Here is a 23,439-nt window from a genome sequence, read left to right on the forward strand (position 1 = left end):
GGTTTCGATCCATCGACCTCTGGGTTATGGGCCCAGCACGCTCCCGCTGCGCCACTCTGCTGACGACTGTCATAGTGTGATTCAACACAACTGCTCTATCTTTGCTTTCTAAAAGTGCGCCCGAGATGAAAAGTTTAAACGGTAAACGCAGACGTCACTTTGAGCACTTGGTCTTTTATAGTACAAATATCACACGCTGCACTACATGGGCGTGTCTTCAAGATCGTTGTGAACCAAAGCTTCTGCTTTCCGAGGCAACTGATTCTTCAGTCGTTAATTCCCAAATCTTCAATGAGAATCAGTGAAACGAAAACCAAACACATGTACACACTCGCGTCGTAGCGTGAAAGAAAAATGATATGAGCATTTGAGAAATAACGAGAGTAGTCTGAACAGCTCCAACCTATCAACTGTTCTACAGTGATCGCTCCCTCTACACCCAGTTTATAACACTGAAAATGATTCAGGAAGCACAACAAAGTTCCAAAACCAGCGGTTGAAAAGCGTCTAGATACATAAGATGACAATTTCTCAAAAGTAAAATCTTAATCTTTGAAAGATTGTCATCCATATATTTTCGTTTTTCTCTTTTTTACATAACACGCTTTCGAGAAATAGACTTTCTTGTAATGAAAGCTGCATTAGAAAATGTGTATCTAAATTAAAATCGGGAATATGTCTTTTGCGTTATTCAGCTTTCTTAGCGCTTGGGTCTCGATTCAGATATTGCAATGAAAGCAACAGGGGAGTAAGTTTTCCTTTTCTAAATCAAAGGTGATCTGCTCACAAGGAAGTATAAAAACTTCAGCGTTTACTTTTTGAAGACCGCAAATGGTCGAAACACTGTTGCTTCATAAGCTAATAAGTAACATTTCTGAGCACGCATTGTATTACTAATGCTATTATTAAAAAAAAACTTAAATTCACATAATGGAATTTGGACGGCTCAAAGTAGTCTTTTGTACAACTTTACTTGCCCGCTGAGTAGAGTTTTAACCAACGACAGCAGATGTAGCAGTAATAGCAACAACGTGGTTAGAGTGTCACAATACACTCTATGAAAGAATTGCGGCTTCAGATCGTTTTGTTCTGTTGAAGCTGCCTACAGGCTCTAAATTGTTGACATTGGCTGTGATCTTTTTTCAGGTTTCATAAAATTCTTCACATATTTGAAATATTTCATTCGGGTTCGCCTAATACACGGTGCAAACCGTACCTGCAGCAGAATGCTGTGGCACATGAAGTTGTTTTGTTTAGCGGTTGTAAGGATTGAGGAGCGTACTACAAATCGAGCAAGCGAAAATAATATTAAACATGAGTCACTTTTTGGATTCCTAATCCATTGTGCTCTGCTCGTCTAGGTTCAAATCCCATCCTTGTCATGGTTAAGGCCTGAGACGTGTGTGTTTTTTCTAAACGGTGTTTGCATTTGTTTCCTCTTTTACTACTGTACTAGAGCAGTAATATTTCTAGCGGTGGAAGAACATGGTATCACAGGCTGACAGCAGGAACACGTGGCCTGAAGCTGCAGTACATTGGTTTTGGAACAGCAATAACTTTCCTCTGGAGACAGGTGCGCCGGTATTAATACAGCTCTTTCGAGCGGAAAGAGTAACAAGAACTGACTTAAACTTACCAGTTATGTTCAATAGCTAAAAACGCAAAACCAACCTCTTCAGTGGTTGAATCTAAATAACAGAAGCCAATGCTGCCATCAAGGAAAAAAAAAATCCTGAGTTATGTAGTTTTGAGACTAAATATCTGACTTTCAGTTTGAAGCGGTACAATGGATTCTAGGTCACATTCGTTATTGATTCAGGATATATATGAGTGTGCCAATGGTTAAAACTGTGTTTACATGAGGTACAAACGGTAACATTTTCATTGCGAGAAGAAAGTCAGTCCGTGCGCATTTCTCAGCATGCACATTGTCAGGAAAACTAAACCCACAGTGACAGCAAACCTTTCGATAGCCTGTAGGTACTGCCATTGCAAATATAACAGGTTGTTCATACACACATATGATATCGTTGCTATCTCGTAATTAGGAGATAATTTGGTATTTATTAATTAAGATTTTTTTCCTGGGTGGCAACAACGCGCTTCCGCAATAAATCATAGACTCTGCTTTCAAAATAGCTGCACCAGGCACTTGGACACAGATAAACACAGGGATTTAAAATTCAGGAATATGAATGGTCAATTGCTTACAGTTGGGTTTTTACGTTTTCTTATTTAGCGATTTGTGTATCAATCTTTTAACAATTCATTAAAATGCTAACAATATGTAAAATAAAAACAACAGCACTGTTAAATGAAGGGGAGACAGGTCGTTTTTTTTTACAATCAGATTCCAATCTCTAATGCTGTGTGTGAGAGCTTAGGTAACTTTCCTTTTCTCACATTTTCTGACGACTATTCCAAAGGGGCACCCTGTCAACTCCTAATACTTTGTATGTTTGATTATTGTCATTTTATTTAGAAAAAGTTCAATATTGATCATAACTTAAGAAAATTACGATCACGAATAAAAAAAGGGGCTAGAGATGTGAGTTGCTCTTGAATCAGAGCCGGGTGAGACGGGCTTCTGTTCTGATATGATTGTACGAGAAGCAGGAGGAATCTCTTCTCTCCTATGGGGCATGAGCTGAATCAGGAGGGAGACATTTTGTATGCTCGTGCATATGTTAACGCATGACCTACATCGTAAAACTAAATTAAAAACTAACATTAAGTTGTCAAAGACATTCATTTATATACAAACAAGAGACAGACATAGCAATGGTTCTACATTAACTTGTCCTACACTGATCAGACTAATTGAAATGTATGAAAGCCCGTTTCTGCCAGGGAGTTAAAAAACGCGCTATGGTATCGCAGAATTCCGACTAAGTAACTCAAAATTGCGACTTAGTAACTCAGAACTCCGACTTTATATCTAAAATGTTCTTTAGCTCAGCTAGCAAGGCCTGGATTCAAGCCAATACAGTGAGGCACACCGGGGTAAAGTTAGCTCGAAGTTCGAAAACGATTTTGGCACGCCTGAAGCGCTTTCACGAAACCTCTTAGAGTTGCTAGAATGCTTGTTTTGTGTATAAAATACATTGTGGATTCTTTCTCAGCCTTTACTTTTTCGTTTTTATGACATTTTTTTGACCAAGCACGAATATCCTTTTGTCCATATCTTCGCAATGGAAACCAAATACATTTTAAAGACCACGACTTGTGGATATTTCCACACCCTTAACATCAAACTATCAGTGAGCTAATTATCTTTTTTTAAACCTCCGGTTTTTCATCGATGCGTAATTACGCACGAACTGGAACCCGGGGGACCGCTGTGTGCACACGTTCACAATGCGAGAAATACTGTTCAATACGGCTTCATGCGAAAAACCCGTATATGACCATAGGAAGCAGAACAGCGCAGTCTCCCATTACCCAGACTGTAAGCACGGGAATAAAGCTTTGTTTGATTTCTGAAACCCTTCCTTTACGCCCTGTTTTCATTCAGGTAAGGGTCAACTATATTCACAATACTACTGACAGCAGGAAGATTAAAATATTCTTTACTCAGCGGCTTATTAAAAACAGCTCCCATGATGTTCAAACCGATTTTTTACACAGAGCACTGACACAGCTTTGCATTCTGAATTGCATTCTTTTCTCATGCTTTTATTTAATATGGCACAATGCACTGGGATAGGGGTATTCTGTTCACAAACCAATAGCATTTAAACCACAGCATCCACAATGCTGCAAATGGTTTGCACACTAAGCAGGTCCTCTGACTTTTCCCAGCTTTGTTTTGGGTTGTGGAACCTTTCTTTATATTTTTTAGGATTTTCTGAAGATAACACTACAGGTAATACACTGGGATAGGTGGGTCATCTTCATGGCTCAATAGCATTTCAAATACAGCACCCACACTGCTGAAACCAAGTGTTTTACACACCAGACAGGCCCCCAGAACCTTATACAACCTTGCTGTGGTTGTGGCCCCTTTCTTTATTTTTTTATGAGTTTTTCAATATGGCACCATTAGACAGGCGTTACATGGGGATAGTACATCGTGCTCTTCACGAGTCAATAGCTCTTCAAGCACAACAGCCACAGTGCTGCAACCAGGTGTTTTACACACCAGACAGCTCCCCTAACCTTATACAACCTCGCTTTGAGTTATTTAACATTTCTTTCAAATCACTTGGGTTCATCAATCATTTGATCATTTTTCAGCGTGGAATAAACCTATTACTTGTTCCTTGGAGATTACCATCTTCTGATAAGATATGATCGCTATATTGACCATATACAATTTCTTGCATAAGGAATTCATATTTTGCATACACCGATCCCCCCGGAGTCCCAAGTGATTCTGGTTTTGGAAAGCTAAAGGACAATGAGCTTCACGATACCAGGTGGACAGTGGGTGGTCAAGTCTCCCCTAAACAATGGATCTTGTCAGATTATGATGTCAGTGCATTTAATAATGTTGTTGAACTCTCTTTAGCCCAAATACAGAGGAGCCCAGACCCAGAATGTTACACATACTGACAGAGAGTGATCTCATTATGTGTGTTTGGATTTTAACAACTATTTTTATTGTTTGCTAGAACCAAAACAATCTATGTTAGACATTTTCATCTTCAGCCAAAAATACAAACCTGTGTACGTAGTGTGGTGCAGGTTCTTGTCCCATCCTGCTCTTGGTCCAGGTTGGAGGGTTGCACCAATTCTGAGTCTTGTTAGCTGGTATGGATGGGTTTGGGCGTGTTGATACCAGAGTGGTCCAGGAGGGGGATTCAGGTGTCTCGGGGGCATTCTTGTTTTTCTATGAGTTCAGGTTGATTCTGTTGGTTCTGTCATGAATCTCCCTCACGCAGGCAAGCGCTCCCGCATTCCCTCGAGCTCTCCCCATACCAAACGTGCACATGTCAATCAGTCCTCTACTTAAACCCTCATCTGTCCCCCGGTCATTGCTCACGATTGAGATTCTCTCCCGGAGCTTACCTACTAACTATGCCTTTGCCTTACTATGACTTCTCCCCTGGACCTCGACCCCGCTTTTCCGACAACCGCTTTAGCCACTCGATTTTGTACCTTCGCCTGTTTTACGCTTTCTCAGATCCTGACCCCAGCCTGTCTCTTCGTTTACGCCTCTGCCTTCTGAATCCACACCGACGCAACTTCTACGCCTTCCCGGACTCCGACCCCTGCCAGTCCCTCGACTACGCCTTCGCCTGTCGATTCTGTGCCTACGCCTGTACTACGCCTTCCCGGACTCGGGCCCCTGCCTGTTTACTCCGACTACGCCTGCGTCTCGCGCCAACCCTACCAAGGGCACCGCATTGGATCCCTATCCTCAGCAGTCAGCCCCTGCGTGACAGGTTCTGAGTGTCTTGGTTACATCCGTTTGTGTGTATAGATGAAAAAGCTATTGAAGAGCACCCCCACACCCCCCACCCATCTCGGTGGAATTTGCCATGTTCAAAAAATCCTAAAAAGATAATTAAAGTTGCACACAACAAAGCATGACTGTAAAAGGTCAGGAGGCCTGCCTAGTGAGCACAACACTTGATTACAGTCAAAAACACCATTAAAAAATAAAGAAATGTTCCACAACTCAAAGCGAGGTTGTATAAGGTTAGGGGAAATGTCTGGTGTAAAACACCTGGTTGCAGCACTGTGGCTGTTGTGCTTGAAGAGCTATTGACTCATGAATAGCACCCCCCAATCCCCATGTACCGCCTGTCTAATGGTGCCATATTGAAAAACTAAAATTCTTATTAAAAAAATAAATAAAGGGGCCACAACCACAGAAGGGTTGTATAAGGTGTGGTGTGTAAAACACTTGGTTTCAGCAGTGTGGTTGTTGTATTTGAAATGCTATTCAGCCATGAAGACTACCCACCTATCGCACTGTGTTACCTGTAGTGTTATCTTCAGAAAATCATAAAAAAATAAAGAAAGGGGCCACAGCCACAGCAAGGTTATATAAAGTTAGGGGGCCTGTCTGGTGTGTAAAACACTTGGTTTCAGCAGTGTGGGTGCTGTATTTGAAATGCTATTGAGCCATGTCGATGACCCACCTATCCCAGTGTATTACCTGTAGTGTTATCTTCAGAAAATCCTAAAAAATATAAAGAAAGGTTCCACAACCCAAAACAAAGCTGTGAAAAGTCAGAGGACCTGCTTAGTGTGCAAAACACTTGCAGCATTGTGGGTGCTGTGGTTTAAATGCTATTGGTTTGTGAACAGAATACCCCTATCCCAGTGCATCGTGCCATATTAAATAAAAGCATGAGAAAAAGAATGCAATTCAGAATGCAAAGCTGTGTCAGTGTTCTGTGTAAAAAATCGGTTTGAACATCATGGGAGCTGTTTTTAATAAGCCGCTGAGTAAAGAATATTTTAATCTTCCTACTGTCAGTAGTATTGTGAATATAGTTGACCCTTACCTGAATGAAAACAGGATGTAAAGGAAGGGTTTCAGAAATCAAACAAAGCTTTATTCCCGTGCTTACAGTCTGGGTAATGGGAGACCGCGCTGTTCTGCTTCCTATGGTCATATACGGTTTTTTCGCACGAAGCCGTATTGAACAGTATTTCTCGCGTTGTGAACGTGTGCACGCAGCGGTCCCCCGGGTTCCAGTTCGTGCGTAATTACGCATCGATGAAAAACCGGAGGTTTAAAAAAAGATAATTAGCTCACTGATAGTTTGATGTTAAGGGTGTGGAAATATCCACAAGTCGTGGTCTCTAAAATGCTTTTGGTTTGAAGGCGTTCTGTGCTTCCATTGCGGAGATATGGACAAAAGAATATTCGTGCTTGGTCAAAAAAATGTCATAAAACCGAAAAAGTAAAGGCTGAGAAATCATCCACAATGTATTTTATACACAAAGCAAGTGTTTTTGTAACTCTAAGAGATTTCGTGAAAGCGCTACAGGCGTGCCTAAATCGTTTTCGAACTTCAAGCTAACTTTACCCCATTTTTCAGAAAAACCTGGAAAAGCAACGCTTGCAGTAAATGACATATCTAAAGCGTGTAGTCAGCATGAACAGAACAACGCAATGCTCTGTAAAAACGATCTGAAGCCGCAATTACTCTTTTATCTCGGGCAGTTCATTCCGATACGATGTTTCCTCAGACTAAATGAAATGCCGAACTCCAAACATGTTGTTGCCATTATTGTACTCCTGCTGAAAGAAGAAAGAAAGGTGTCGTAAATGAACTTTGTCGCCCGTGGGAGATGTCAAGTGCATTGGACATGAAAAGTGCCGGATAAAACCTATTTCTCTTCGTTTCTCTTACAGTCGGGGCTCCTATTGAATGTAAAGGAGGCAACGTGCTCAGCCAGCCGACTCAGCGCTTACTGATCGCAGGTGTCTCAGAGCGGTGTGTCCAAGTGGCAGTAAAAGAGGGGAATTCTGCTGGCGTCGTGGCTTAGTTGGTTAAAGCGCCTGTCTAGTAAACAGGAGATTCTGGGTTCAAATCCCAGCGGTGCCTTTTTTCCTGTCTTCTCGCACCGTTTATTGTTATAGAGAACATGCTTCTGCATTACCTCAGTCAATATCACCGGGAATGTGAATAGAAATGTAAACATCAATATTTCTGCTGTCTCCTGAGAAACACAAGTATAGAGTCAAAACACAAGAAATAATGCTAAAAAAGTATTCAGTTAACACCCAGATGTGACAAAACACATTTAAGACTTACATCCCCTTTAAATATGTATTTCCTTAATATCAGTTGTCTTCCCTCCCCAGGACACCTGCAAATTCACTATATCATATTAAAAGCTGTGTGTAAGTCTTACATGTGTTCTGTCACATCTGGGTGTTAAATTAATAGATGTGTTGTGTTATTTTATATGATTTGACTCCACGCTTGTGTTTCTCGGGAGACAGCAGAAATATTGGGGATTTGCGGCTACAGAAAATAATGTGAACTTTACAGGCAAAAGTAATAATAATAATAATAATAATAATAATAATAATTGCTTACACTTATATAGCGCTTTTTCTGGACACTCCACTCAAAGCGCTTTACAGGTAATGGGGACTCCCCTCCACCACCACCAATGTGCAGCATCCACCTGGATGATGCGACGGCAGCCATAGTGCGCCAGAACACTCACCACACATCAGCTATCAGTGGGGAGGAGAGCAGAGTAATGAAGCCAATTCACAGAGGGGGATTGTTAGGAGGCCATAATTGATAACAGCCGATGGGGAAATTTGGCCAGGATGCCAGGGTTACACCCCTACTCTTTTCGAGAAACACCCTGGGATTTTTAATGACCACAGAGAGTCAGGACCTCGGTTTTACGTCTCATCCGAAGGACGGCGCCTGTTTTTTACAGTATAGTGTCCCCGTCACTACACTGGGTCTTTAGGACCCACATGAGCCGCAGGGTGAGCGCCCCCTGCTGGCCCCACTAATTACGTTAAAGAAACAAAAAAGTATTGTCACCTTTTTCAACGTGATTTTTTAAGACATTTGTTCGGAATAGTATATCTTCTCGTGTCTGTGGCTGTTATCCTACAATAACGGTGGTGAAATAGCAGGAATGTGCGGAAAGAATCGGAGATAGAACAGAAGACTCATCCAGTCGATAGTAAGGTTGTGTAGGACCGCACACCCTACGATGTCAGTGTTGAGTAGTGAGGTTTAAAAGCTTCTTCACGAACCAGGAAAGAGTACAAACCTAAAGTCTTCTGATCCGTAATCAGACACGTTATCCATTGCGCCATTGGCATTTGTATTGCATTCAGAGCCGCTACTATTCATGTGTCTTGTAAGTGTGTCTAGTTACTACGTCTTTCATTATGTCTGGTTTAAAATAATGTATCTTTAAAACAGACAAAGGGTTTATGAGTCTCCCTGAAATTCACACACGAAGAATAAAAAATATCGCGTTTAAAAAGAATACAGAGATGCCGGCGATAGAAAACGGAGCGTCTTAAGTGCGCGCTATCACTGAACTAAACTCCCGATCGGTAAGTTTGTCGACGGCTTTTTAATTGTGTTAGGAAGAACAAACAGTCCACAGTGTACATTTTAAAGGTCTAAGCAAAACAATCAGACCTGAGGATTGGGATTAGGATCCAGAACAGGAGCCTTTACTTCTTTGTATACTGAGCTTTCGGGTGAACGTAAAAGTGAAAGACAAATTTGCAATTTTCACTTTTTGATTAAGGAATAAGAAAACACCATCCTTCGAGGTGGATTCAAACCAGGGACATAAGAAATGCCCACTGTTTTTGTCTATAGTCTTAAGATCTAGCAATTGAGCTATCGAGAGGTCGGAAAGGAAACGCTTTGTCACACATGTAGCCCAATGTAGTGTAGTGTTCCTCTATTTAAATCCCAGTTCGACGTCAAAATACTCACTCCCATAGTCTCGTTCAGAAGAAGAAATGGACCAGGCTTCCACTGTATAAACATCTAGAGTTCTTATAAAACATTTGAAGGGACATCAGTGCAGGCTGAAATTGGCCCTTTTTCTAGTGGGATCAGGATCATACAGTGCCTTGCGAAAGTATTCGGCCCCCTTGAACTTTTCAACCTTTTGCCACATTTCAGGCTTCAAACATAAAGATATAATTTTTTTATTTTATGTGAAGAATCACCAACAAGTGGGACACAATTGTGAAGTGGAACGAAATCTATTGGATTTTTGAAACTTTTTTAACTAATAAAAAAATGAAAAGTGGGGCGTGCAAAATTATTCGGCCCCCTTGCGTTAATACTTTGTAGAGCCACCTTTTGCTGCGATTACAGCTGCAAGTCGCTTGGGGTATGTCTCTATCAGTTTTGCACATCGAGAGACTGAAATTCTTGCCCATTCTTCCTTGCAAAACAGCTCAAGCTCAGTGAGGTTGGATGGAGAGCGTTTGTGAACAGCAGTTTTCAGCTCTTTCCACAGATTCTCGATTGGATTCAGGTCTGGACTTTGACTTGGCCATTCAAACACCTGGATACGTTTATTTGTGAACCATTCCTTTGTAGATTTTGCTTTATGTTTGGGATCATTGTCTTGTTGGAAGATAAATCTCCGTCCCAGTTTCAGGTCTTTTGCAGACTCCAACAGGTTTTCATCCAGAATGGTCCTGTATTTGGCTGCATCCATCTTCCCCTCAATTTTAACCATCTTCCCTGTCCCTGCTGAAGAAAAGCAGGCCCAAACCATGATGCTGCCACCACCATGTTTGACAGTGGGGATGGTGTGTTGAGGGTGATGAGCTGTGTTGCTTTTACGCCAAACATATCGTTTTGCATTGTAGCCAAAAAGTTCGATTTTGGTTTCATCTGACCAGAGCACCTTCTTCCACATGTTTGGGGTGTCTCCCAGGTGGCTTGTGGCAAACTTTAGACGAGACTTTTTATGGATATCTTTGAGAAATGGCTTTCTTCTTGCCACTCTTCCATAAAGGCCAGATTTGTGCAGTGTAAGACTGATTGTTGTCCTATGGACAGACTCTCCCACCTCAGCTGTAGTTCTCTGCAGTTCATCCAGAGTGATCATGGGCCTCTTGGCTGCATCTCTGATCAGTCTTCTCCTTGTCTGAGCTGAAAGTTTAGAGGGACGGCCAGGTCTTGGTAGATTTGCAGTGGTCTGATACTCCTTCCATTTCAAGATGATCGCTTGCACAGTGCTCCTTGGGATGTTTGAAGCTTGGGAAATCTTTTTGTATCCAAATCCGGCTTTAAACTTCTCCACAACAGTATTACGGACCTGCCTGGTGTGTTCCTTGGTCTTCATGATGCTCTCTGCGCTTTCAACAGAACCTTGAGACTATCACAGAGCAGGTGCATTTATACAGAGACTTGATTACACACAGGTGGATTCTATTTATCACCATCAGTCATTTAGGACAACATTGGATCATTCAGAGATCCTCGCTGAACTTCTGGAGTGAGTTTGCTGCACTGAAAGTAAAGGGGCCGAATAATTTTGCACGCCCCACTTTTCATTTTTTTACTAGTTAAAAAAGTTTCAAAAATCCAATAGATTTCGTTCCACTTCACAATTGTGTCCCACTTGTTGGTGATTCTTCACATAAAATAAAAAATTTATATTTTTATGTTTGAAGCCTGAAATGTGGCAAAAGGTTGAAAAGTTCAAGGGGGCCGAATACTTTCGCAAGGCACTGTATAAAACCTTTCTTTTGGATTGAGAAGAGGATCATGGAGACACTCAAAATATCCCTGTCTTTGCTTCTTTCAAGAATGAATGGAGTATTGAGCTGCAAGCATCAGTTTAAATCAAAACTCTCTGCTACTGCAGTTGCTTGTTTGAGAGTTTCTTCAAATCTTTCAACTGAACGTTGATATCAAGGGATATTGACGGTAATATCATAGGGACTTTGGTTTTCTTTTGATCGAAAATTGTATTAAAATACAAGCCTCTTTCACAGTTGTATAATACTTTCCCTTGCATCCTCAGATAAAATTTCTAAATACCACAAAGTTACAACATATGGAATAGCATTTATTTTAAAAAAGTATTTTAAAATTAGCATTTATTTTGAGCTATATTTAGAGCTTAGTAAAGATAGCATTGCTAATATTAATGGAGTAGAAATGTAAGATGAATTGATAGCTTTTTCTGAACTAAAAAAGTCCTACAACGCCTCCTGAAATAGGTAAGGACTCATAGCAAGACATTGCTATTGCATTGCGCATTTTGCAGATACGACCAGTTTCTGCTTCTGGTGAGTGCATCTTTTCCAAACTGAAATTAACAAGAACATTTTCAAGATGCGCCATGTCCCTAAATCGTTCATCAGGACTACTATTAATATCAGGTGAAAGCAGTACAAAGCATAAATTTAACCTAAATATTAAGAGACTATATCTGTCAGCTACTGCTGTAAGCATGTTCAGCCAACGCTAGAAATATTACTGCTCTACTACAGTAGCTAAAGAAAGCAAGTCCGACTTAGAAACGGATCACAAGTCGAAAACATAAACTGACAAGGATGGGATTTGAACCTATGCGTGCAAAGCATAATGGATTAGCAGTCCATCGCCTTAACCACTCCGCCACCTCATCACGCGCGCCACCCCCCTTGGGCATGATTTTGCTCGGCGACCAGGCTCAGCGCACATCGACCTCAGATGTCTCAGAGCGGTGTGTCCAAGCGGCTGTATAAGAATAGGTAATAGGTTTATTCCATGCCGAAAAAAAGAAGAACGAGAACACAACGTTTCGCCCGTGGAGCCTTCTTCAGGTTTGAGAGAGACAGGGCAGTAGGCAAAGGTAAAATAGTGAGAGAACAAAGGTTTGAGGGTGGTTACCCACCTGTATAAGAATAGTATTCTGTCGGTGCTGTGGTAAAGCTGGTTAAAACACCTGTTTCCTAAAGAGGAAATCCTGGATCCGAATTCCAGCGGTACCTTTTTTTTCCTGTCTTGTTTTACAGAATATGTCATTTGGGACACTCAAAGAGGTCTTGATTTGGTTTAATGCGTTTATTCATTTCCTTTGCAGAACAACTTGTTTTTTTAAAATCATACAGCTTGCGAAAGATGAAATGCGAGTGAATTTTTTTGTTCACCAAAAGTATGTAAATGAAAAAAAGCAAGGTGTAAGCATTTCTGTGGTGCAATCGGTTAGCGTTTTCAGCTATTAACCCCCAGGTGGGTTTTTTGATCCCACCCAGGGACGCACTTCTTCCTATAGTAAACATCATCACCGCAAAAATTTAATTGTTCCGCAAAACCTGAACTATTTTGATATTTGCAGTAGTAAACAATTGAGTACCAGAGTCAACATTACCGGGAATTTCCAATAATTACTGACAATGGCAACTTGCAAGCAGTTAGTATTCACCCATGGAATTATATGTTCCAGTGAGTGGCGGGAGAATTCACTTATGCTCCCGTTGCATCTTCAGCTAAAGTAATTTAAAAAACAATGCAAAATTGTTCGAGAACTTGACAAGCAAAAACAACAGATCGCCGGAGTTCTATTTTAATATTTTCATATATTTTCCTTAATTTGAATATAAATGTTAACATAAACGCTGTTCAATATAATGTAATGTTGTTGTACTTTTAAAATATTTTAGCTGAGGGTGAGAGGGGGGATATTACGCCTTGCCAAACATCTAAAATAACTGTAAAAGGGGGTGGCATTTTAATTAAACTGGCAATCAAAAGAAAGTTACAATTTGTATGGTATTATGCTCAATATCCCTCGATATTGAAGGTCAGATGAGGAATTTGAAGAAACTATCAAAGAAACAACGGCAATAGCAGAGGGTGTTGATTTTGAACCAGGGTTTGCACCTCAATAATCCATCAGTCTTCGCTTGACAGGCTTCCTCAAGATATTCGGTGTTCTATACAAAAAATCGACAATTAAGCGCAAATGTGACAAGAGGCAAAGACTGCGGCAGAGGAGGAATAAACTCCACACGATGACTGTATGTATACGTCTGTCTAATATTCGGCCCCTGCAGGGGCATCATATTCGCTGAACTGCGTGCCAGTGTGTGTACGGGCTTATACTGTAATTCAAGAATATCAATGGTCAGACGCTTACAACGGGTGTTTGTGTTTGTATTATTTAGATAATTGAAAAAACATTCAAAACTACAGCTCGAATGAAATTAAAAAAAAAGTTTATTTGTCTCTTTGCTGTAACAACTGTGCCAAAACTATTCAGATACATCAGAATAGCATCAGAATGTAACTAGATTTTATTGGATTTTAGGAAATGTATTTTTGCGCATTTCTCTATACGATCAGAATACCTTCCTGTTTTCACCGTTTATTGTTTCTGCCTATGATATCTCGGAAAGAAAGACCCAGTATCTGTTCACCGAAATAATTCAGGAGTTTGCAGTGGTTTGAGAGGAGTGTATGAAGGTAATGAAGGAGGGAGGACACGCGCATTCTGCACGGGGAGCGCAGAGCAATGAGTCGGGCCTGCAGCTCTCCGAGTCTTTTCTTATACAACCTCGCGGAGTCCGGACACAGCGTCTCCAGCCAGTGTTGAAGGTTTACAGTTCAGAAAACGGCTGTCTCGAGCAGAAACTGATCTTCCTGCTTTAGTTAAGGTTTGGTTATTGTGGGGGTTTAGCGCTTGTATCTCTCTTCTCTTACTAAACACTAACTACTGTAAAGTATATAAATAGAAGCTAAAATGCAGCTAAAATACTTCAGTAAGGCCGTGCAGATAGGAAAGTTTAATAAAAATGTTTTATGATCTATGTTCTAGTTGCCCATATATTTTTAACTCTCTGTTCGAGCTCTGATTTAATCCTCTCGGCTCCTGCCGCTGTCACTGGGAGAGTGGCTGCATTCCGTAGGGCTACAGGCTGATTTCACAATGCCACATTTAATGAAATACAGGGGAAACCGCAAGGAAAACAATATGTTTTAATACATCTTCTTCTGGATTTATATTTCGGTCTTTCACCTTTGAATGCATACCTTGACCGTAAATCTTTACTCGATTACAGGCACCCCAAACAGTTCTTAAGGGAGAAATCGAAGCCTATTTGACTTTCTGCTAATCACATTGAAATGTTCACGAAGCATTTCCCTGCCCATCATGTGCCCGCAAGCCGGTTTCTCCGTTTTCTTCTTTCTGTCGTTGTCAGCGAGCACAAGAAGACAGGAAAAATGCAGGAGAGGGAAAAGCTGTCAGGAGTGGGATTTGAACCCACGCCTCTATTCAGAGACCAGAACACCCAAGCAATGGAAAGACAGGAGTCCTTGAGTCTGGCGCCTTAGACCACTCGGCCATCCTGACAAGGCACGCAAGATGGTGTGTTAAAAGCACCAGTAGTTCACAAAACTGAGAAATGCTTTGCTGGAGAAGCGCCACGTTGCCTAATGTTGCCTAAACGGATCACAGAAATCAAATATTCGGATCGATTTAGAGTGTGCTTTACAGCCTTTGTGTAATATTTTAAATTGTTTTAAAAAAGTGTGTACTGTGTACTACGTTTAGGACTAGTTAGTGTGGTAGAATATGGAGATCATCTCCAGCTCTGAGCTCAACTGCAACAACAAGTCGTGCTGAACAAAGTCAGAGTTCAGCTGAACCTTTGCTCAGTGTGGTGCTCAGGACTCAGGAGTATTGTTGTGGTTCTAATTAGCACGAACTGCAGGGGCTCTGAATCAGAACATTTCAATTTATCTGTTCAGTAAGTTAAAATGCAGGACACATTAAAATCGGATTATTACTGTGTCTCTGTCCCGTTTGTATATAACCGGATGTTTAAAAGATACCAGTAAGGACACACAACTACTAATGTGGTACTTATTGGAAATAGTCCCAAAACAAGTACGTCCGGCAGCTGGTAGACCCCTGTAATAGTTTTGCAGTGACACTTTGAAGATTTACACTCTATTTAAATATTAATTTACTAAATTTCAGTTCTCTTTTCTCACACTCCCTGGCATAACTGAACTCTCACTCTCGCATACTAAAGGCTTTACATGCATTAGCTGTGATACAGATTCTAATAAAGACAGAATGAAACTGTTTGTTTTGTGTCTCATGGTGATCCTCTTCTCGATCTAAATGAAATGTTTAATATTATCCCTCGAGAAAGAAAGGAGTCAATTTCCGCCTGGAATGATTGATGCTCCATCAAACATTTTGTAATATCTCCGGAAGTTTATACAGTAGAATCCTGGTTTGTGGCTTAAATTCAAGGTAAACAAGACTAAGGAAACAAGTTGGAAACGATGTCGATCTGGGATTTAAATCATCCGGAACATTTCACTACATTGGGCAGTATGTGCCAGAGAGCAACTCCCGACATCTGTTGATAGCTCAGTTGGTAGAGCGGAGGACTGTAGTGGAAACAAGAGGCCATCTTTAGGTTGCTGGTTTGACTCTGGCTCGAAGGAAGGTGCCCTTTGTGTATTTCAGTTAAAATAGCTGATCTTTTTTTCACTCAGACTTTGATCAAAAGCTCAATAAATGACGAAGCAGAGGCTCTTGTTCCGAATTCAGCTCACATCTGATTGTCTTGTTTTGGCCAAGATCTGATCTTTGAATTCAGGGACTACTCTGTCTGCTTTGTACAGTAATTCAAAAGTAGATACAAATGTCACATTTTTATTGTAGATATAAAGGTGTTCTCTGTTTTCAAAGGATAGGTACTTAATTGGCTTTATGATTTGGTTTTGATTTTGTATCGTTGTATTATTAAGTTTGTGCTTTTTGTGTTTTTAACATATTGTGAACTTATTTTTGAAACAAATGCTTACAAAGGCAGACATGGCACACATCTGTTTATACCAGCGGTGAATTGTATATTTTTATTAAGTAGAAGCTACTGCGCACTTCATGCAAGCTGTTGTGTGAATGAAAATTCATATGTTCATAGGAAGGCAGAATAAAATCCAGAACTGTGTTGGCGATATCGATAAACAGGGCTCATGTTCACAACAAAACTTTACTGTATAAAAAGTTAAAATTCGTAAATATATATTTTTTTTATTATGCAAAGTGTCTGTTAAACCATTCATGAAGGATTTTTAGACAAAAAAACACACCATTATATGAGAAAATATATTTACTATATCTGCATTTAACTCACTTTTTAACACTTTCAATTTCAAGGCCGATATAAATTGTTGCCCTGCTTTTTTGTCATAAATACACAAGCTTGTTATGTCTTGTGTCAGAAATAAACTGCATGAAATTTGCTAAAGCAACAAAAAGTAAGCGCCACAAAGAAGACAGACATTTGCGTTTATAGTGCAATGTTATCTCGAGCCTTTAAAATTACTTTAAATGCAATTTGTTTTTCTCTGTGGCTCTAAGGCTTTGTCATTTACTTTAGTTATTAAGGAGAACATTATGTTAATCGTATAGATGAAACGTTTAATATATTCAGGTGGGTAGCAACGTCAGCATGCATATCTGCAAAGGAACAAGTAATATTGTAGGTTTATTCCATGCTGAAAAGAGAAGAGAGAAAACAAACCTGAAGAAGGTTTCACAGCTGAAACGTTGTGTTTTCTCTCTTCTCTTTTTAGTATGGAATAAACCTATTACTTGTTCCTTTAATATATTGTGCGGTTTGACTCAAAATGCTTTACTACTACAAGAGAGGATTATGGTATGGAGGATGAGACAAATTTATGATTTCTTGGAAGAAAATGTTTTTTCTTTGCATTCGAAATGAATCGAAACTTTAGTGCGACACACAAACCCTTTGTCTTTTTTAAAGATATAATATTTTTAAACAGACAGTATAGAAAACGTTTTTTTTTACTAAGCAATTTTGGCCGGGGGCGATGCATTACTAGTAGTGGCGCTGAGGTCACTATGGTGCAGTTGAGCACCGTAAGATTAGGGCCAGTGACATAATGTATAACGCATCTGACTTCGTAACAGAAGATTGTAGGTTTGACTCCTGCCTGGCTCATGTTGCTTTTTTAACACGGTACTGTCTGACGATCAGCTCCTGCTCTGAGCTCAATAGTAATGCAAAACTGCGTAACAAAGTTGGCGAGCAGCTGAACTTGTGCTCAGTAGTCAGTACGGTGCTGAGGGTTCAGTACTGGCGTTGTTCTAATTAGCACGAACTGCAATGGCTCTGAATCTGACCATTTCTATGGAAGCCCGTTTCCGCCAGGGAGTAAAAATAAAAACGCGCTATGGTATCTCAGAATTCCGACTTAGTAACTGAGAATTGCGACTTAAAAACTCAGAATTCCGACTTTATATCTCGTAATTGCGACTTTATATCTCATATTTGGGACTTCAAAATAACCCATATTTCATTGTCTGTCCTTTTGTTATTGTAACGGATTCGGGTTCCAGGGCTTGTGTCCTCGCCGCTCCCACCCTAGTTCGTGCCTCACTGCATTGGCTCGAACCCAGGCCTTGCCAGCTGAGCTAAAGAAGAGTTTCTTTTTTAAGTAAAAAAGGACATACAATGGAAATATTTTAAAAGTATAAGTTTCAGCTTTTATAATTGTGAATTCTTCTGGATGTGAAGTGTCTATTTCTGTATCGTATTTCATATTCTGTCTTCGTTTTTGTATTTCTGGTGTTTAAATTAAAAAAAAAATTAAAAGCCCACCGTCCACTATTCCATCCGTGTACTATGGAAGCCTCACTACCATAAAAATTAGTGTAATTAATTTGATTTTTATCAGGGCACTGTACAAGACAAGTCTTCAGGCTTATAGATCCTATGATCTTGTACGATTCATCAATATAGTGTAACGGAACGGCCAACATACAATTTGTAGTTCAGGTGGGTAGCTGCGTCAGCATGCGTAGGCTGCAAAGGAACAAGTAATAGGTTTATTCCATGCTGAAAAAAAGAAGAAAGAAAATATGTTTTGGCCAAAATGTACCAGTAAACTTTACATTAACAATACCAGCCAACGATACATTATTATTTCACACCGGTTCTACAGGAATCTACAGCAGAGCCCTGAGTTGACTCCCAGATTCCCACTGAGCCCATAGAATTCCACATCACCCATCACTCCTGCACACAGTCTGCTGAGAGCGCCTGTCCATAAACTACTGGATTGAGAATGGGTTCAAATAATTCCCCATTTTCTTAATTCTACATCAAAGGACTGTTAAAGGTCTATTTGAAGGCATTGATTCGTATTCTTAAACCAGATGAACGCCTGGAATAAGTTAATATTACTTATACATAGTCGTGCTACAATACTCCAGTTGAAGGCATGCTTCTAGCTTTGTGGTACTCTGGTGCGTCACAAATTTATGTTTGAATTTCTGTGGATGAACTACTATAGGTGTACCCTCGCTCACTTTCTTTAGCGACAGTCGTTGCTCTTCATCTGTGATGTATTTGCCTGTTTTTCAGTTCACTTCCCTGCAAGGAATATTTACCTCAGAGCTCTCTTTCACAGACTGCAGGCGCTATGATTGTTAACAGGTGTTATAGTGATGACATCTTTCTGTATGATCAGGACAGGAGCTGCAGGTCCACTGTGTTGTGGCTGCAGTACAATTTTAGCTTATTATTACAATACTTTTTAACAGCGACAGATTCTTAAGATCATGAGGTGTTTACGATATTATTTAAGTATTAAGATGCTACTACATTCGGAACTGTCCCATAGGATTCAGTGTTCCATCAGTTTGGCACTAAACTGCTTAGTCTATTGCAGGAATTGTACTTAGTCCTGTCCTGTAGTGTCTTCTAGAGAGCAGCAGCTGTTTCCTTGGACTCATTGCAATTGGTAACATTGTGATTACTGAGCAGGGGACTTAAGTCAGCAGACGAGCGAGTTGCAAATCGGTACTAATCTGGCGTACAGAGCTGCATGCTAATCTCTGGATCATCTCCAGTTAATGTGATGCTGTTCTTACCTTGCAATTGACCCAATCTGACTACTGGCACCAACAACCCTGTTATTACAAATAAACTTTTTATGTACATACAGTGATAAATAAGTTAGGTGGAGAGGTTTGGCAGCCCATATTCAGTCAAAGGTGTGTGTGCAGATCACTGTGATATACAGGCATCAACAAACTGACAAATACAATATTAAATGTTTAACTGATAAAACCCAAATGAACCAAACCTGAATAAATTAGTGGTGGAAAGGAGTCTTTTTATATAGCAAAAGGTCTCTGAGCCTTTGGTAAGAACGATGGGTATATAACCCATTGTCCTCAATATTAGAAATGAATCCTTGAGTACTGCTGTTGTACCAACGGTCCTCAAAAGTACTGCCATTACCCCCTTCCCATAAAAGCCTTACATTAACCTTTCTTGCATAAACTGTAGAACGTGCCTTCACATTTCAGTGCAGTTTAATCTATTATCACACTACTCCCCACTTCATAACCTTCGCTCTTCTAATTCTGGTCTCCTAACTGTCCCCCAAGCCCATCTACACTGTATGGGTGACAGGGCCTTTTCCTGTTATGTCCCCAGGCTCTGGAACTCTCTGCCCAAGGATAGCAGAGTCACCTTCCCTAAACTCCTTCAACTTCAGACTCAACACCTTGTTCTGTAGAAGAGCCTTTACTGAACTGGTTCCATTCTTTACCACTCTGCTTCTACTTTCCTTAGTACCACCATCCGTGGTCTCCTCTGTCTATTGGAACTGTTTTATCCTGTGTATTCTTATTGTAATTCTGTCAAGTACTTTGAGAAGCCACCTTTGGAACCATTATATAAAATAGTTTATCCTAAAACCTTGAAGCTTTAATAGGGCAGTGCAGTAGGGCTAAAAATTAACAGTGTTAGTGGGCCATCATGATTTGTGCAAATTATAGGTAGTCACAAAGGGAGACTAGGATTCACGACATGGGACACTGAAACAGGGGAGAGGCTTTGTGTAGTAAGTGTTCAGTCTCAATCCACACAGTCTGTGCTGCTGGTAGAGGTGGTTGTGAACACCTGTCTTCCCAGTCAAGTGCTGGGATCTCCAGTCTCAATCCTAATACTCCTCATGACTGTCCAATACCACTACTGTGAAACCAACACCCATAAGACAAGACCTCTGAGATTCTAACTGCACCATTATTCACTGATGTTTGTGCACCAGTATTGTTCCTTTGCTAAGGAATGGAAGGCCTACTTTACACCAAGCCCCTGTTGACAATTCCTTCCTTGTGTTTATTTTAGACAGTTTGTGCAGCCTAGAATAGGACACCAGATCTCACCCTTACTGGGCACTACAGTAGCAACTCACACTCCATAAGCACTACCCCTCTTGGAAATGGGAGGATTTCCAGTATATTGAACACCTCTGTCTCTCCCCCAGTAAAGAGTGTCACACTGCCCTGCCCAAGGAATAGTGCGGCCACCTTCCCCCAGTACAACGCTTTATTACTCCAGACATTTTCAGTCCTCATTGGCAGCAATACGGGAAGCATTCTTGAAAGGGGAACCCCCACAAATACTTCCATTGATTAATGGGTCTCACGTCCCTTGAATTCCTCCACCCCATTCAAACCTATAAACCGTAAAGAAACAAGGGCAGGCAGGCAGAAGGCAGAAGGGCAGAAGCTTTATTGAAATGTTGCCATTACAAGGCGACTGGAGGCAGGAGAGTCACAAGGGCCAGGCTGGAGCCTTCATTCAGGCACCTGGGGACGAAGAAGGAGAACAATCCAGCTACACTGCAGGACACCCACCCCTATAGGGGCTCCACCTGCCAGACCCTACCTGTCCACTGGCCAACATCTCCAAAATCCTCTGCTCCCTCCACATCCTCACTGGTGCTCTCAGCATATTCACTGGAGCTCTGAGGGTCTCCCTCCTCATCCTCAGTCCAGTCAGCTCCCACCTCCAGAGGAGCTTCTACTGGTGCCACAGCCACCCTACTACTGGTCACCAGGCTCCTGGTACCTGTGGACAAGCAACACCCAGGATTGAGGGATCTGCTATACCCAGAGACCCACAGTCTACTCATTTACACAGTCCTTTTGTCCAGCACGGGATCATTCCTCAGTTGTCCAAGCATGGTTGTCTCTTGGGCAGAGATGCATCCACAAGGGATAGAGAACCAGACCCACCTTCATTCCGACTGCCAGCACACCTGGACTCACAGCAGGCACAGACCTCATGGTCACCATACAGCTCCTCCCACCTGGAGGAGAGGAGGACAGGTGAGGCCTCCACCTGGCATGTCCCAGAGCACCCTCAGCAGGCTCCTTGCAGAAGTACCTCTTAGCCTCCCTGTTGTAGGTGCAGGACTTGGTCCCTGGTGTTGCTTTAGCAGGAGCCACAGCCATGACAGTGCATGTACAGCTCAGTCACTTCATGCTACAAGAGGGAAGGTCACAGCATTAAGGGATCAAGGCCAATAGAGGGACAGAGAAGGACCTTCTGCCATCAGTGAAGGCAAGCTGGCAACTCTAGGCACTACAGCTGCCACAGTCTGGTTCACATCTAGATCATGGATGGAAAAGCAGACCATGGATCAGTAGAGCGAGAAGGCTGAGCAGCCTTTGAGAGCAGTACCTTCCTGGACAGCTTCTTCTGGAAGAGAAAGGCATCAATCGTGAAGCGGAGCACATCCTTCTGCTTGGAGGGGACAAACCTGGACAGGCAGCCATCTGCCTTGCTGTCCACCATGCACCTGGGGACAAGGACAAGGATGAACCCCTGCAGGCTCTCAGGGCTCCTGCCCACCTCTCCTCCCAGAAGGGGCCGTACCCCAAGTTGTCGATCACGGGGAAACGGGGTTGGGAGTGCTGGTCCGGTTTCTCTGTTACGTAACACGAGTGGATGTACAGCCTCTGCTCCACTGTGGCAAAGTAGGCAGTGGCCTGGAAGTACATGGGCTGACCCAGGAAGTACTCATCCTTAGGAGAGAGCCAGACCCAGCGGGCTAGAGAGAGAGAGAGAGAGACAGCATTACACCTGCACACAGCACCCCCTGCAGGCAGGAGCCACTCACTCAAGGAGCTTACAGTTGGTGGTGAGCAGCACAAAGCTGTGCTTGTTCTTCAGGTCCTTGAAGAAGGTCTTTCTCCTGGCCCATGTGGGGACATAGCCAACCTTGTAGGAGTAGTGGAACCTGCAGGACAGAGGGGTTGAGGGGCATCTGGACACTTTCCCCAGCAGCTTCTCCGCAGCAGCAGAGCCCTGCCTACCTGTTGTAGGAGCACTTGACAGGCACAGAGAAGGGAATGAAGTGATGCACAGGCGCACTGGAGGAGGGCGGGGCATAGCGGAGAGTGTTGGAGTACACCAGGCGGCCCTGGACAACCTGCAGGGTCACAGAGGAAGGGATATTCCCAGAAAAGGCAACCCCGATACCGGCCATACAGCTCACATCGATACACTGCCTGTAGATGAAGACCCGCTTACCGATCGCTCGGTGCCGCACTCGTGAAGCCCGTAGATGAAGTAGAAGTAACTGCGTGTGGTTCGGCTGACGCTGCAGTTGCCCAAGGTCACCTCCGATGGCCGACAGCTGAAGCCGAACAGGAGCCGACTGACCCTCACGTACATCCTGCTGGAGTCGCACCACACAGCCACTCCTCGGGTGCCCCCGATGGCCGGGCGAGCCGGCTGCCGCCCTCGCTGGGGAGGAAACAGGACGCTCTTGATGTAGGCGGGTAAGGGGCGGCTGCCGGCTTCATCTTCTCCTTGTCGAAGTAGGGCGAGTACGCGTCTCTGGATACGGGAAGGCGGCGGAAGTCGGGAGCTAAGGACCGCGAGTCGTTCTCGCTTGCAGACAGGTCTTCGGAGGGCGCATCTGCCAGGTTCAAGTCCTCCGACTGGGCTGCGTCTTCGAGAGCCGGGAGGTCGGCCTGGAGCGCTAATTCCCGAGAGTCCCAGCCAGCCGGCCCGACGGAGATCAATGCGGGGAGCCCGGCTCCTGCGCACAGGCACAGCACAAAGAGAAACGAGCGCATCGCCAAATTAACGTCCCGCTAAATTGCTACAGGAGTAAAATAAGTAAACCAATAAACTGTGTTGAAGCAAGAAAGCATAAAGTGTGA

The 23,439-nt window shown here is 42.3% G+C and overlaps 1 protein-coding gene, 1 long non-coding RNA gene and 2 other non-coding genes across 5 annotated transcripts in view; 1 reads left to right on the forward strand and 3 right to left on the reverse strand.

Moving 5' to 3' along the window:
* Positions 1 to 23,439, reverse strand: part of LOC148670536 (uncharacterized) — a 408,685-nt gene that overhangs the window by 9,825 nt on the left and 375,421 nt on the right. The gene's annotated exons all lie outside the window — the stretch shown is intronic.
* Positions 7,435 to 7,508, forward strand: trnat-agu (transfer RNA threonine (anticodon AGU)). The gene has a single exon. It is a non-coding gene; the product is annotated as a tRNA-Thr (tRNA).
* trnal-caa (transfer RNA leucine (anticodon CAA)) lies at positions 14,659 to 14,769 on the reverse strand. The gene is made up of 2 exons: positions 14,732 to 14,769; positions 14,659 to 14,704 (listed from the first exon to the last, which is right to left on the reverse strand). It is a non-coding gene; the product is annotated as a tRNA-Leu (tRNA).
* On the reverse strand, positions 20,974 to 22,881 carry LOC148670539 (zona pellucida sperm-binding protein 3-like). The gene is made up of 8 exons (XM_088632619.1): positions 22,802 to 22,881; positions 22,402 to 22,700; positions 22,145 to 22,319; positions 21,950 to 22,067; positions 21,653 to 21,751; positions 21,502 to 21,575; positions 21,152 to 21,334; positions 20,974 to 21,072 (listed from the first exon to the last, which is right to left on the reverse strand). The coding sequence occupies exons 2-5, from the start codon at positions 22,658 to 22,660 to the stop codon at positions 21,701 to 21,703; spliced, it is 603 nt and encodes a 200-aa protein (XP_088488745.1). The 5' UTR covers positions 22,661 to 22,700; positions 22,802 to 22,881; the 3' UTR covers positions 20,974 to 21,072; positions 21,152 to 21,334; positions 21,502 to 21,575; positions 21,653 to 21,700.

This window comes from Lepisosteus platostomus, chromosome 5 (genome assembly GCF_059453375.1).
Source record: "Lepisosteus platostomus isolate fLepPlt1 chromosome 5, fLepPlt1.hap1, whole genome shotgun sequence".
NCBI lineage: Eukaryota > Metazoa > Chordata > Actinopteri > Semionotiformes > Lepisosteidae > Lepisosteus > Lepisosteus platostomus.

What these genes read in the sequence shown, in the direction of transcription:
- LOC148670539 (XM_088632619.1), bottom strand. Translation starts at nt 22,660, where the DNA reads ATGCCCCGCCCTCCTCCAGTGCGCCTGTGCATCACTTCATTCCCTTCT. An exon ending in TGTGCTGCTCACCACCAACT is followed by an intron (nt 22,320 to 22,401) that starts GTAAGCTCCTTG and finishes CTCTCTCTCTAG; the next exon opens with CCCGCTGGGTCTGGCTCTCT. An exon ending in CCCGTGATCGACAACTTGGG is followed by an intron (nt 22,068 to 22,144) that starts GTACGGCCCCTT and finishes CCTTGTCCCCAG; the next exon opens with GTGCATGGTGGACAGCAAGG.